General features: G+C 28.6%; 1 protein-coding gene across 4 annotated transcripts in view; it reads right to left on the reverse strand.

Annotated features, from left to right (window-relative positions):
• Positions 1-1821, reverse strand: part of MKK3 (mitogen-activated protein kinase kinase 3) — a 5747-nt gene extending 3926 nt beyond the window's left edge. For 3 of the 4 annotated variants that reach the window (XM_011006828.1, XM_011006830.1, XM_011006831.1), the window contains exons 1-3: positions 1570-1821; positions 694-855; positions 363-617 (exon numbers count right to left, since the gene is read on the reverse strand). In XM_011006828.1, coding sequence (XP_011005130.1) covers positions 363-617; positions 694-795 — 357 coding nt within the window. In that variant the 5' untranslated portion in view covers positions 796-855; positions 1570-1821. Of the gene's footprint in view, positions 1-362; positions 618-693; positions 871-1569 lie in introns of all 4 variants that reach the window. The other variant, XM_011006829.1, reaches the window with a different exon arrangement.
• Positions 1822-14454: the final 12633 nt, after the last annotated feature.

Consider the following 14454-nt stretch of genomic DNA (forward strand, 5'->3'; position numbering starts at 1 on the left):
TTTATTTAGACTCTTTCCTTTCTCTTCTCCCAACAAAGCATGGTGCATGTCAAGGGACACCTCTTAGTATCAACATGTAGAAACTGCATTCTTCTGATCGCATAACAAAATTCGCTGGAAAATGTTCAAGCATGATATCAGCAGCACTCTACAGAATAATTTCCCTATAGTCAAGCATACATTTTCACCAAATGGGAATTATTTGGCAGAACTTGAAATTTTTAAAGTGAATTGAAAACAAATAATAGTATGCCAACCCATCTGCCATCCATCCAAGCAAAAGCTAGAGCATAAGAAGCAATAATCCAACTCCTTGCATCAAGACAATAATATAAATTATGAGCAAGAAGTACAATCCTGACCTTTTCAAAAATATTAATTTTCTTCAAGGCAAGAATTCTGTGCATAGGAATATGGAGAGCTCTCTGAACAACACTGCTAGCGCCACTGCCTATTGCTCCAAAAATCCTCATTTCACGAGAGGCACATCGATATGTCTTTTCGCTATGGTCTGTTTCATCTTCAGGTGAAGTAGTGCATTTTTGCAATCCCAGCTCATTTATGTTGTACACTCCATATGATCTGCTTAGTAAGTTTACGGTTCCACCATCTGAAAGCTTCGCAAACCCAGAAGAATTTTAGCAAAAAGTCCTTGAACTAGAATACTCAATTCTCTTTATATGGGAAACTCACCACATAAGAATCACTAGGGTCCAAGGTCGAACCGGATGAGAAGCCTTTTTCAGAATCAAACAATGGTGTAAGCTTCTTTTTTAGCTCCTCCAACCCAGCCATGATAATTTATTATGATACCAATAACAGAATCATCAAGTCATTGATGCCTTCCCACTATCTCTATCCATCCATGCACTGAAAAACTCATTGTTATTCTTTATAGAAGCCAAACAATATTTTAACAAATTAAAGACTGAAACAAAATTCAAGACTCATATTCCTCAAGTTCATCCTCTGATCTCTCCGATGTCAAACTTCATGCTCGCATATACAAATTACTATTTGATAATACATTGTTACAAAAAAAACTATAACTATCACCACAGCATCCAGACAAGATTGTATGCAAATATGAAAAGAACACAGAGAGATTGAAAGAAACCTAATTTTATTCCATTACCATCAAAGCAAATTCATAATGACTGTCACTCTCACACTCCCCTAATTGAAGTTCAGATCAAGATTGGCCAGAAAGACAAACTTTTTTTAAGGTTCAAGCAAGTAACTTGCTGCAAGTTGATTGATTCTAGTATACCTCGCTCAAAGTAAAAATATGTCTGAGCAACACAAATCGCAAACTTCAAATACATATCCTGAAATATCATTAAACAGCCTCGTGCAAGAATAATCACGATCCATCTCAACAGTTCATGATCAATACAATTCTACTTTGGAAAATAATCAAAACTCAGAAAAGAATGCATTTAAAAAATGCGAAAAAAAAAAAAGCAATCAAGACCCAGATCAGAATAAATAGAACACTGCTTCCATTTCACAGGTAATTTATGATTATCACAAGGAAGAAATAAAAATCAAGAGTTCAATTAAACTTACTTGCAGTGCACATATTGAATCCATCTTATTACAACTCAATGAATGAATGTGATTTTGTTAGTTGCTTCAGAGCTGAAGATTGAAGACACCGACGCATCTGCTCGTCGCCAACCAAAGTTGCACTCGTTAGATGTCAAACACGCCCATGAAACATTTGGGTCTCTTGTTTGGATTCACATAAAATTGGGCTTTGAAACTTGCTGTGCTTAATAACCCACCACTTTTATTAACATTAAATCAACGGGCTTTCACTGTAGCGCCCCCCCCCCCCCCCCAAGCTGCAAATTCTTTTGATTTATCCTTAAAAAATTCTTTTGTTTTTATCATAGGTTTTTCTCTTCAGATTTCATGTTTACTCGTGCCCTAGGTGTCGAAATTATTTCATGGGCTTAGCGACATGATTATTTTATTTGTTTTATGTTTTAATCTCCAGATCTTGAAAAAAAAGAAAGAAACTCACCAAAAGTTTTCAAAGGAAATAGAAAGTTTTCAAGTAACCAGATTTTACCCACTAATAACTTTAATTTTTAGTATTTATGAATTTTTTTTAAGACAAAGACTTCATAAAGGTGGTTTTCATATTTAATGATTTCAAAAGAATAAATTTGAGCTCTAATGGTTTTTTTATTTGATGTAATCTTGAGTTTTTAGATTGATTAAAATGAATTTTGTTATTAAAAATCAGGTTATAAAGGTTTATAGGATTTTATTTTTCATATTTTTAAGTTGAAAAAGCGTTGAAATATAAGTTTTTGTAGTTTAAAAATTTTAAATCCAATTTTTTAATAGGAAAGATATCTTTAGTGACAAGAAAAGATGATAGACAAATTATATAAAAAAAGATGATAGACAAATTATATGTCGTTCATTAATTTTTTTTTATCAAAAAAATAAATAAGATATATGACATATCATCCACTTCATCTAAATAAAACATAAAAATTAGATATATGAGCTTGAACTTTGTGGCCTAAATATATCTCAGTTTCGTGCGGGTTAGGCATGCATGTCCACCCATGCATGCTTGTCCTTTTATTTTTATTTATTTTTATGTTTTTTAATTAAATTATTTTTAAATAAACTTATTTAAATGATATTTAGATGTTAACAATTCTTTCTAAGTAGTTATTTATGAGCTATTATGGATAAGGTATATAAATGCATATGAAATATCTATTTTTAAAATTTTATTGTAATTTTGTATATAATATTTTTCAATATTATTGTTATCTTATTTTTTCATACATTCATGTTAAAATTATCATTTCATTACTTTATTATTTTATTTTATTAAAATCTCCTTGGATTATTATAAGCTTTTGTTTAAAAAATAATGCTTCTAATTAAAAATAATATTTGGTTAAAAAAAAACATATTAATAAGAAAGAGAGGTTTTTATTATAAAAATATCCTTTTAGTTTTATTTCAGACCGTTATTTTTTTTTATCTTGATTTTACTTGTTTATAGTTTTCATGCAATAAAAAATAGTTAAAAGAAGATATTTTTTTAAAGAAAAATACATTAAGGATTTATACTAACAATTAATTTTTTTCTACAAAACTTAAATTGTACATTTATAATAAAAATCTATTTTTATTGTTAAATAATTAAATAAAAAATATTATGCATCACAAAGTTAGATTATATACATTAATTGTTTAGCTTCGTCTTTTAGTCTTTAACCACTATTTTTTATAATTCATTATTTCATATAATTTTTATTTTATTTCATTAAATACACTATCAACTTTTCAATTTCTAATTAAAATTTTTTAAATGCAAGAAATTGCATTCATAATATCAAAACATTCTTCTCTTGAGTTAAAAAAATACTTGAAATTCCACACGCAGTATAATATAAATAATTGGTTCGTCCAACCTAAGCGTGTATAGTATTTAGTTTAAACTAAAAAACCAAATCTAACCATTTTAATTCAGATCATTCAGTTGGCTTTTTCAATGTGTTCATTTAATTGGGTTTGATAATTCAATTTTAATTTGGTATGATTTGAAAATGATGCTAATAAAATCTAGTCTTTATTTGTTTAAAAAATTAAAAATTGAAAAAAATAGTTTAAATTTTGAAAAATTTCCCCTAAAAATAATTGATAATTAAAAAGTTGAACCAAAATATATTGATTTATGAAACTTGGTTTTTATGATTTTGATTCAATAATAAACCTAAAACTAAACCAAACAAATCATTTACATGCACATGTCTTTTGAAACTTCCCACAAAATATTATAATAACTTTCGGTTAACATCAACCAATATTAATGAACTCTTTGTACTTATAAGAGGTCATATGTTCAAAACCTCGCATCTGACAATATAAGCATAAAAAAGAATCCTTTATGAGGTTGAAGTATTTCCTCATCTTTGTAATTATGGCGAGGATGGCAATGACAACCATCCATCAAGCATCTTATGTCCTTCATGGTGTATAAAATATCCATATATGTAGATTTTGTAGTTTAGACTTTATTTTTTGATTTTCTTGATTCATTGCTAGAAATGTAGTTTATTTTTTAAACTTATTTTTTATTTTTATAAAATTGATTTGAAAACAAAAAAAAAAAGAGATAAAATTAGATACCTAGTAGATATCTTCTAGAAGAAGAAAGTCCTTCACCCAACCTAATTTGACTGAGTAGAAGGTGAAGGAGTGTGATGAATTTGAATATTTTAAATTTGAGGTTGACTTAGCAAAATCCAACCTTAATCCATTTGTCTAACCATTAGTTATGGCTTATAAAGTTCTATCTACAAATATAAAACTTTAGATTAGCATGTGTGTGTGTTGATTTAGCTTATAATCAATTTAATTGACTTGGATGAACCTATTTTCTCAATTCAATCATATTTGATACAAACTTCATAGATATAAAGATTTCAAAACTCATAGTTAAATCAACTATTCCCAATAAAGTTAAATTTAAGCTTGTGATTGAGTTTAACACAATGATAACATATACCGAAGCACCAAGACTATAAAAACCAAATCCCCACCCATTGTCAATGAAGAGACACGAATAAGTAGTATGGAAGATGCTATGAAACTTGATTAATTCTTTGATAAATCAAAGTAATTTAATTAAGAACCAAAATAAAAGAATCCTCTCACAATATGACACGACTAAAAGATTGATGTCTTCTCTCAAGTGTAGGAGTGTCGAAGTAATAAATAACTCGACAAGATCGAGATCGAACTACAGGGAGGTTAATTGTATAAATTATAGATAACAACAACAACAACAATAATAATAATAATAATAATGAAGAAGAAGAAGAAGTTGATGAGAACTTTGAGATGGAAGAACAATATAAGGATTAAATAATGATAACAATAGATGTTAAGGTTAGAGGATCCACTAATGATATGTCAAACAAGTATTATTCAATAAGAAACCACACACAAAGAAGATTCCATTCAGATTATAAATTGTTAACATGATCACATTAGTTATCTTATTAAATTAATGCTAATACTTGTAAATCTCATCAAACATTCATGATTATAATTTATGTTAACAACAAATCAAGTTTCTTTCATAACTCAAGTGTCGGTTATACCATATAGAATGGGCTATGAGAGTACCAAATATTTGTTGTACCAAATATTATACAACATAAATTTAGATTAGTCATTTAACAAGTAAAGTATTAAAGAGTGAACAAGATAACAAATACAAAACATGTTAGTATCAAACATTAAAGTCCATATTAAGTTTACACTATACTTATTCTTACACCATTAGTGTAACCTTTTCACCTTGACATAATAAACTTAGCTAAACATAATAAAAGAAAGAAAAATAAATAAACAAAATAAGAACATAAATAAGATAAAAATTAACTAAGTAAAGGAAAGGAAATGAAAGGTATAAACTTGATATTAATGAAAACAAAACATAAACATTATAAAAAAAAGAGAGAAAACAAAAGCATGATCTTGATCTAGAGACCAAGATGCTTAAATCCATTACAAATGCCTCCTTTTATAGGCTAAAATTGGACACTATTGATTTGATGACTAATTGATGAATGAGTGACCAACTCTTGACTTGGTAACAATCTTTATCTTCTCTTGTCTGCCCAAAATATAATTGATAATGTCAATATTGGAGCCACTTGAAAACATAAAAGTTGTAGGAAAATGTCTCAGATTTCTCATGTACAAAATTCAGGTCATTTGGATCTCGAGAACTCCAGATATGGGCCAAACACTAAACAGTGCTCGGGCTGGAAGACAGATTCAGACTTCTTTGTTGTTGCTACAATTTGAACTTTAAAATGGTTTTTTTAAGTCTTGGGCTCCATATGAAAGTTATATGCTTATATCTCACATTTCCATTCATATAAAGTAGACCTAATCTAAGATCTATAGCTCCAGATATGATCCAATTACTGAATAGTGTTTTGGTTTGGATTGCAGCGACATCTCTTTTCTAAGTTTGACCATCTCTTTGTCCTTTGAATTTCAGTTCTTAAATTCATCAATCAATCCTTTCATTTATGTGATAGACCTACATTTAAAATAAACATTTACCATAAATTAAAGATATCTTATATTATTAGATATATTATTATAAAACATGCTTTAGTTAAGTAGTTATTGATACTTCAAGTGCAAAATGATGATATAAAACCTTGATAAAAAATACACTTTTAAGTACTAATCACAATACATATAAGATAAGTGTCAATAATTTATTATCCAACTTAAAAAAAGTCTTATAATAGTATTTATACTTGGAAAAACTAAGCCCTAGTTGATTTAATGGATTTAACATCAACCCAAATTAAAATAAACCATAAAGTATCTTAAACAAAACTCAAAACATGAAAAATAATAAAAATAATAATTCTAAAAAGTAATGTTAAGTTGTTGCCTATTATGAATAAAAGAAACAATTTTTGAATGAAATCCTTGTTAAAAAAGAACCCTTGGCTGAATAGAATATGGTATCGCTCTTGGGATCCAAAATAAACAAAGAGATAATTCTTCCTCAGCCTCTTATATTTTTACACATAATTTGAAATCCTCTCATAATTTGAAATCCATAAAACACATGGAAACATATAACCATATAATTGCCGAATGCTTCTTTTATGGATAACCCATGATGCCAAAATTAATTAAGCCAAAGAAGTAGATGAATTAGGTCTATTTTATATATAGATTAAGTTGACTATAGTTTGATCATTACTAGTTGAAGTTGTAGCCTCAAAATTCATCTTGGCCAAAATATTTTGAATATTGCCATTGAATGAATATTTGAGCTTTTTTTTCCTTGATCTTGTAATTGACCCAACTAGGACTTTTAATAAATCTTTTGGTGTATTTTGAATTACATCATCTCCTCTCTTTTTAAAATGATTCCACCTTAAATCATCAATTATATTAACAAAGAGAGACTAGAAATATTAAAACTAACACTAATACTATACTTACTTATATTTCGTAGGCATTGTCATTAATTCTTTTAAGGATTTGGAATGAACTATCTCCTCTCGACATTAGTTTGGATCTCTTATATTCAATAAGCCTCTATTTACATATATATACCCAAACCTAATTACTTGATTCAAAGGTAATCCTTTTTTAGCCTTTATTAACTTTGAATGCATTTTTTTTTTGTATTTGTCACCATACACTCTCATAGAGAGTCTTCAGTATTGTTTTTCTATTGCCATTAAAACTAACCATTTCATTAACATGTAAGAATTGGATTAAAAAAATTTCAAGGATTAAAGCCATAAATAATCTTAAAATAAGAATAATCAGTATTCTTCTATTATATGCAAATTTAACAAACGATAGACAAGCTTTAAGATTTTTTAAATTCATTTGAATGATAGTTTTTAATAATGTAGTTAAAGTCCTATTAACCATTTCAATTTAACCATATGTATATGGATGAAAAATAATATAAAAGAACAATGTAGTTCTCAGTTTACCATACAAAACCTTCCAAAAGTAACTAATAAATCTAACATCATGATAAACAAATAATGCTTAAATGAACCTTATTAAGCCAAATTGTCTCCCTAAAAAAAAGCATTGAGTTGCTATGTTAGTTACATTATTGATTTTATGACAAGATATAAAATGTGTCATCTTAGAAAACCTATCCATAACCATAAAAGTAGAACCCTACCATTTTTTAAGTTAGGCAAACCTAAAATAAAATCTGTAGATATATCAACCCAAGATTTCTTAGGTATTGGTAAATGAGTATACAAACCATTAGGCGCTTTAAACTTATCTTATCTTATCTTATGTTATACATCTATCATAAATTCTTTACATATATCTTTTTATTTTAGGCTAATAAAAATTCTCATAGAGGCTAATAAAAATTCTCATACAAAACATCTGAAGTCTTAACAATTTTAAAGTATCTCATTAAACCACCTCTATAAACTTTACAAACAAGAAATTCACACATAAAATAATTAGTCACACACAATCTTTTTTCTTTTTAAAAATGACTACCAAACCTATAAAATTTGTCAAATGCTGAATTCTCACATGCTTTATAAACATGCTCAAATCATAATAATTTAGTATTTAGAGTTTAAATAAGTACATGCATTTCTGATAATGCATTAAAAACTCTATTTTTTTTTTTGCCTCATTTGTATTTTATCATATATGAAAATATTTATATGAACTTAACCCACTTGGCATGGTGATGATTCATTTTTCACTGGCCTTCAAATGTTTTAATGATTCATGATCTTAATGGATCATGAATTTCTTATGCCATAAGTAATGTTGTTAAGTCTCCAATGCTCTTACCAAAACATATATTTTTTTTTTTTATCATAAGTAAGGTCACTCAATGCTGTACTATTGAGTTATTCACTAAAAGAAGTTATGGGTCATTTTTCTTGAATTAAAAAAGGTCTAATACTTATCCTTGCATTCAATCTTAAATTTTTTTGTAAATTTAGATAATGATAACAATGATGTCAAAATCAAATTTTCCTTTATAAATTAAATCCATGCTCTTGTTTTTTACCTTATCCCTGCTGACGTTTTAACAATTTCAGATAAAGGTACGACTAGAATGCTGAAATCTTTAACAAATCTCCCATAAGAACTAGCTAAACCATGAAAACTTCTTAACTCTATGATTGACATAGGTATAGGTCGTTCTTGGATTATGCTTACCTCTGCCCCATCCATTTATATACCTTTTAAACTAATAATATTACCAAGAAAAATAATTTTCTCTATGCAGAAGTCATACATTTCCAAATTAGCATATAAACATTCTTCTATTAAGACATCTAATACATTCCTTAAATGCTTAACATGCTCATCTAAATTTTTGCTATAAATTAGAATATAATCAAAATAAACTACAATAAATCTAACTATAAAATTACACAAAATATGGTTCATTAATCTCATGAAAGTACTGGTGCATTAGTTAGTGCAAAAAGCATAACTACACCCTCATATAAACTATATTTTGTTTTTAAAGCAGTTATCCATTAATCTCTTTCTTTCATCATAATTTGATGATACCTACTTTTCAAATCAATTTTAGAAAACACATAAGATCCATATAATTTATCTAACATATCATCAAGTTCAAGAATTAAATATCTATTCCTTACCATAATATTATTGATTGCAAGACAATTAACACATATTTTTCAAGTCCCATCCTTTTTTGGTACCAACAACACTAGAATTACAGATGTACTCATGCTTTCTCTTATGTATCTTTTTTGGCACTAGCCTTTTTATTTGCCTTTGAATTTGTTTTTTTTCTCCTTGATTTTTTTATAGGTTGATCAATTAGATATTACTTCTCTAGGTATAAAATCAATTTGATGTTCAATTCTCTTAATAGGTGGTAACCTACTAGGAACCTTGTCAGGAAAAATATTCTTGTAGTTTTGTAATAAAAAAAATACAAACACTAGGAATACAAGGATCGATTTTATTGGTGCTAAAATATATCTTCTTATACATAAGTAAAATCATAGACATGTAAGAAAAATAAACATTCTTAATCTTACTCTTTTTTGCATAAAAACTAACATATTGTTTTTTCATACTCGTTTATTTTTTCACTGTTCTTTTCTTTTTTCCTTTCTTAGATGAAACCCTATTTTCCCTATCTTATCCAAATCGTTTCTCTTAATGTTGTTATTGTTTTCACTCATCATCACGTCTTTATATGGTTGTTCTAAAATTTTTGCTTCACCTTTTTTTTTTTTAGTTTCAATTAATCTTCAGTCTATAAGGTCTTTCATGTTTAATAGTGTTTATACTTAATTTTCTTACAAAAATAGAACTAACAAATATTGTTATCTATTTTTAGGTCCTTATAAAAAAAGAGAGGAGAAAATACACAAAAATTTAAAAAAATATTTTAAAGAAAAGTAAAAAATAATAGCAGTGTGAAGAGGATGCTAGAGCACTTATAAAATGGTTAAAAATTAGTTGAGGAAGTTCAAAAATACAAAGATTATAATTTGATAATGTATTTTTGATTGATAAAGGCCCTATTGATAAAAAAATTCATTTTGATAAAGAAAAGTCCAAAAATCAGATGTTTAAAGGCTCAATTAGTTTTTATTGAAAGATTAATTGAGTTTATAGAGGGTTTGATTGAAATAAAAGTTGATTTTTAAGTCAATTCAGGCTTTAATTGAAAGAAATTAAAGTTCAGGGGTTAGATTATAATTTTTAAGAATTGATTTGGTCAAATTAGGAGCTTAATTGCATAAATATCAAAGTTTGATGGACAATTAGGGACTTGATTGAAGAAATCCAAAACCAAAGATCAAATTGAAATAGGTACATAAGTTGAGGGACCGAGATTATTTGACTCAAGGGTGAAATTGAAAAAATTGAAAGTTTATTGAGTAATTAAGGGTCAAATTATACAAATTTGAGATCAAGGACTAAAGTGAAAAAGATGACCAACTTTATGGTTGACATTTGATTTTGGCAAGGGCATAATTAAACTAATTCTTAAAATCAAAATTGCAATTAAGGTTTTGATTAAACAAATCAAATATTTAGGATTGATTTGAAAATTGACACATTTTGGCTATATTTTTTTAAAATAAAATGACATGTTTTGTTCAAAAAGACATCATTTAATGCACCGTTCATTATAAAAAAAAAGAATAGACAAACTCCAAAACGATGCCATTTGAATGGCATTATGTGTCTTATTCTTCCCTGACATGTAAAGGTAGGGGACAAAGGTTTTTCTTCCTCTCCTTTGCTACATTTGTTTGTCTCTCTCCCACTCTCTCCTACTTGCCTAAATCTTAACATAACCCATGTCCTTCACTAGCCACTATGATGAAGATTAGACAAGGGAACCACTATCTTCAACCATTTACTACATCCATCATTATTTTGGTATAATTTTTTTAAAATAAAACAATATGTTTTGTTCAAAATGATGTTGTTTAATGCACCATTCATTTAGAAAAAGAAGAAGAAAAACTCCAAACTAGTGCCATTTGAATGGAACTATGTGTCTTCTTTTTCCCTGACATACAAAGGCAAGGGAAGAAGGTTTTTCTTCCCCTTTTTTGTAGCATATGTTTGTCTCTCTCTCACATGCTCAAACCCTGACATAACCCATTGACACGATCAAAATATTTATATCTTCTTCCAAGTGCAAGAGTGTAGAAGTACTAAATAACCTGGCAAGACCGGGGTCGAACCACAATGAGGTTAATTACATAAATTATAGATGAAAATAATATAACAACAATAGTAATGGTAACAACAACAACAATAATAGTATTGGTAGTAATATCAATAATTATGATTAATAATAATTAGGTGTTGAGACACCCTTACGAGCTTAGTAACTCGGGTCGCAGATACTGATACATAAATAGTGCAATGTTTAATTCTCTTAAGCTTTTCTCCTCAACCCATGTAACAAGCATTGGACCAATAGCTCCCAAGTCAGTTGAATTTAGGGTATTAGGTGTTAAAACACCTCTTCAGGCTTAATTGCTTAGGTTAGGGAGGTTATGAAACCAAACTTATCTATATTTTTATTATTATCATTTTTTTCTCTTATTTTTTAGTTTGTTTTTTTTCTTTTTTCTTTTTAAATAAGATACTATCCTTTTTTTCGTAGTTGCTACCTTTAACAAAGGAACATAAATGATGTAATAATCCAATGTGCAACCCAGAATCATATGTTAAAGTGTGTGTGTGTAAATTAAGATTTAAGAATACATGTTAAATGAGTATATGAGCAGAATTAAGTGATAAAAATACAAGAATTTGTAAACCTGAATATTTCAAGAAGTATTATGATAGACCTTATTACGAATGGTTATTAAGATGCGTCTCAAGAGTCATAAAAAGATATCCTTTACTTTGCCATCATAAAAAGATGTTCTTGTGGGATTCATATGGTCTTTAAATGTTTTAACATGATTATTAACTTGATCAAAAGATTGATGTCTTCTCCCAAGTGTAGGAGTGTCGAAGTAATGAATAACCTGTCAAGACCGAAGTCGAACCATAGGAAGGTTAATTGTACAAATTTTAAACAACAATTTTAAACAACAACAATAGTAACAACAACAACAACAATAATAATAGTAACAATACTACTACTACTACTACTACTACTACTACTACTATTACCACTACTACCACCACCACCACTACCACCACCACCACCACGACTACTATTACTACTACTACTACTTGCATTTGCATTGTATTGCCCCTTGGGATTTTGCTGTGGTTGAGATGGAAACTTACCTTTCTCTTGAAAATTAAGACCAGATGTGAATTTTGCAAGAGTATCTTTAAAATCTGTTATGCTTTGAGCAAGTTGAGTGTTGATTATCTCTTGCTTTTTGATGAATGCATACAAAGTTTTCTCAAAATTTATTGTAAGAGGTGGGGTATAAGGAGATGCATATCCATGATAATTTTGGAAATTATGGTGTACTTGAAACTATGGTTGTGAAGTTTATGCATTATCACTCTTCCAATTAAAATTTTGGTGATTTCTCCAACCAGGGTTGTATGTTTGTGAGTATGGGTTATGATTGGGCATTTGGAAACTATTTAAAACATGGGCTTATTCATGGAGACATTCCTTAAAAGAAGGTAAGGTTGGACAATTATTGGTTGAGTGTTCATTTGTTTCATATATTTAACACACAATGTTTTCAACATATTTTAATTGACCACTCCTTTTCAATTCTAGTGCCTCGACTTTTCTAGCTAAAGATGCAAACTTGGCTTGAAGGTCATGATCTTCCCTAAGGTTGTACATACCTCCACTAGATGTATGAGGTTGCGTTTTACTCGGTGCCTCATAAGTACCCGTGGTGTCCCAATTTTGAGCATTTTCAGCTAACAAGTCTAAGTACTCCATTGCTTCATCAGGGTCTTTATCTTCAAAAGTTCCATTGCACATCAATTCAACCATTTGCCTATCTCTAGGTGTTAACCCTTCATAGAAATGTGAAACCAATCTTCATGTTTCAAAACCATGATGAGGGCAAGTACTAAGCAAGTCTCGATACCTATCCCAACATTGGTAAAATGTTTCTCCTCATTTTTGAGTGAAATTAGTGATATGTCTTTTGAAAGAGTTTGTCGTGTGAGATGGGAAAACTTTTTCAAAAACTGTTGTTGCATTTCATCGCAAGCACGAATGGATCCTAGTCTTAAATTTTGTAGCCATGTTTTAGCTTTATCTTTTAATGAAAAAGAAAAAAGCTTTAATCTAATGGTGTTCATGCTACAATTTAAATTATTATATATGTTGCAGACCTCCTCAAATTCCCTTAAATGCAAGTATGGATTTTCCAATTCTAAGCCATGAAAAGAAGGTAAAAGTTGAATAATACCTGACTTAAAATTAAAATGAGATGCATCGGGAGCAAAAATTATGCATGGTGGTGCACTTGTTCTTGTGGGATTCATGTGGTCTCTAAGTATTCTAGCACGATTATTCTCCTTATTCTCATTATGAAGTGATTGATTATCTTCTCCGGCCATATTTTCTAAAAATGATGAGGATACCCGACAAAGTCTACCACTTGATGCACGTGACCACACTCTCATGCACGTGTAGGAATAGAATAAAAGAAAGAAGAAAATAAAAGAAGAAAAAACAACAAAAAAGAAACAAAGTTATATATAAGAAAAGTGAAAAGTGAAAATAAAATAAATATTATAATTTATACAAGAACTTACCTCCCTGACAATGGCGCTAAAAACTTGACTCAACCAAAAGATTGATGTCTTCTCCCAAGTGCAAGAGTGTTGAAGTAATAAATAATCCAGCAAGATCGGGGTCGAACCACAAGGAGGTTAATTATACAAATTATGAACAACAATTCTAAAAAACAACAACAACAACAACAACAACAACAACAATAATAATAGTAGTAGTAATACTACTACTACTACTACTACTACTACTACTACTAGTAGTAGTAGTAGTAATACTAATACTAATAATAATAATAATAATAATAATAATAATAATAATAATAATAATAATAATAATAATAATAAAGAAGAAGAAGAAGAAGAAGAAGAAAGGTTGATGAGAACTTTGAGATAGAAAATTAACGTAAGGATTAAATAATGATAACAAACAATATCAAGGTTAGAGGATCTACTAATGGTATGTCAAACAAGTATATTGTAACCTCTTATTATTCAATTGGAAACCACACACAAAGGAGGTTCCAATCAGATTATAGATTGTTAACATGATTACATTAGTCATCTTATTCAATTAATGCTAATACTTGTAAATTTCATCAAGCATTCATGATTATAACTTATATTAACAACAAATCAAGTTCCTTTCCTAGCTCAAGTGTCGGTTATACCATAGAA

Source organism: Populus euphratica, unplaced genomic scaffold (assembly GCF_000495115.2).
Source record: "Populus euphratica unplaced genomic scaffold, PopEup_1.0 scaffold521.1, whole genome shotgun sequence".
Lineage (NCBI taxonomy): Eukaryota > Viridiplantae > Streptophyta > Magnoliopsida > Malpighiales > Salicaceae > Populus > Populus euphratica.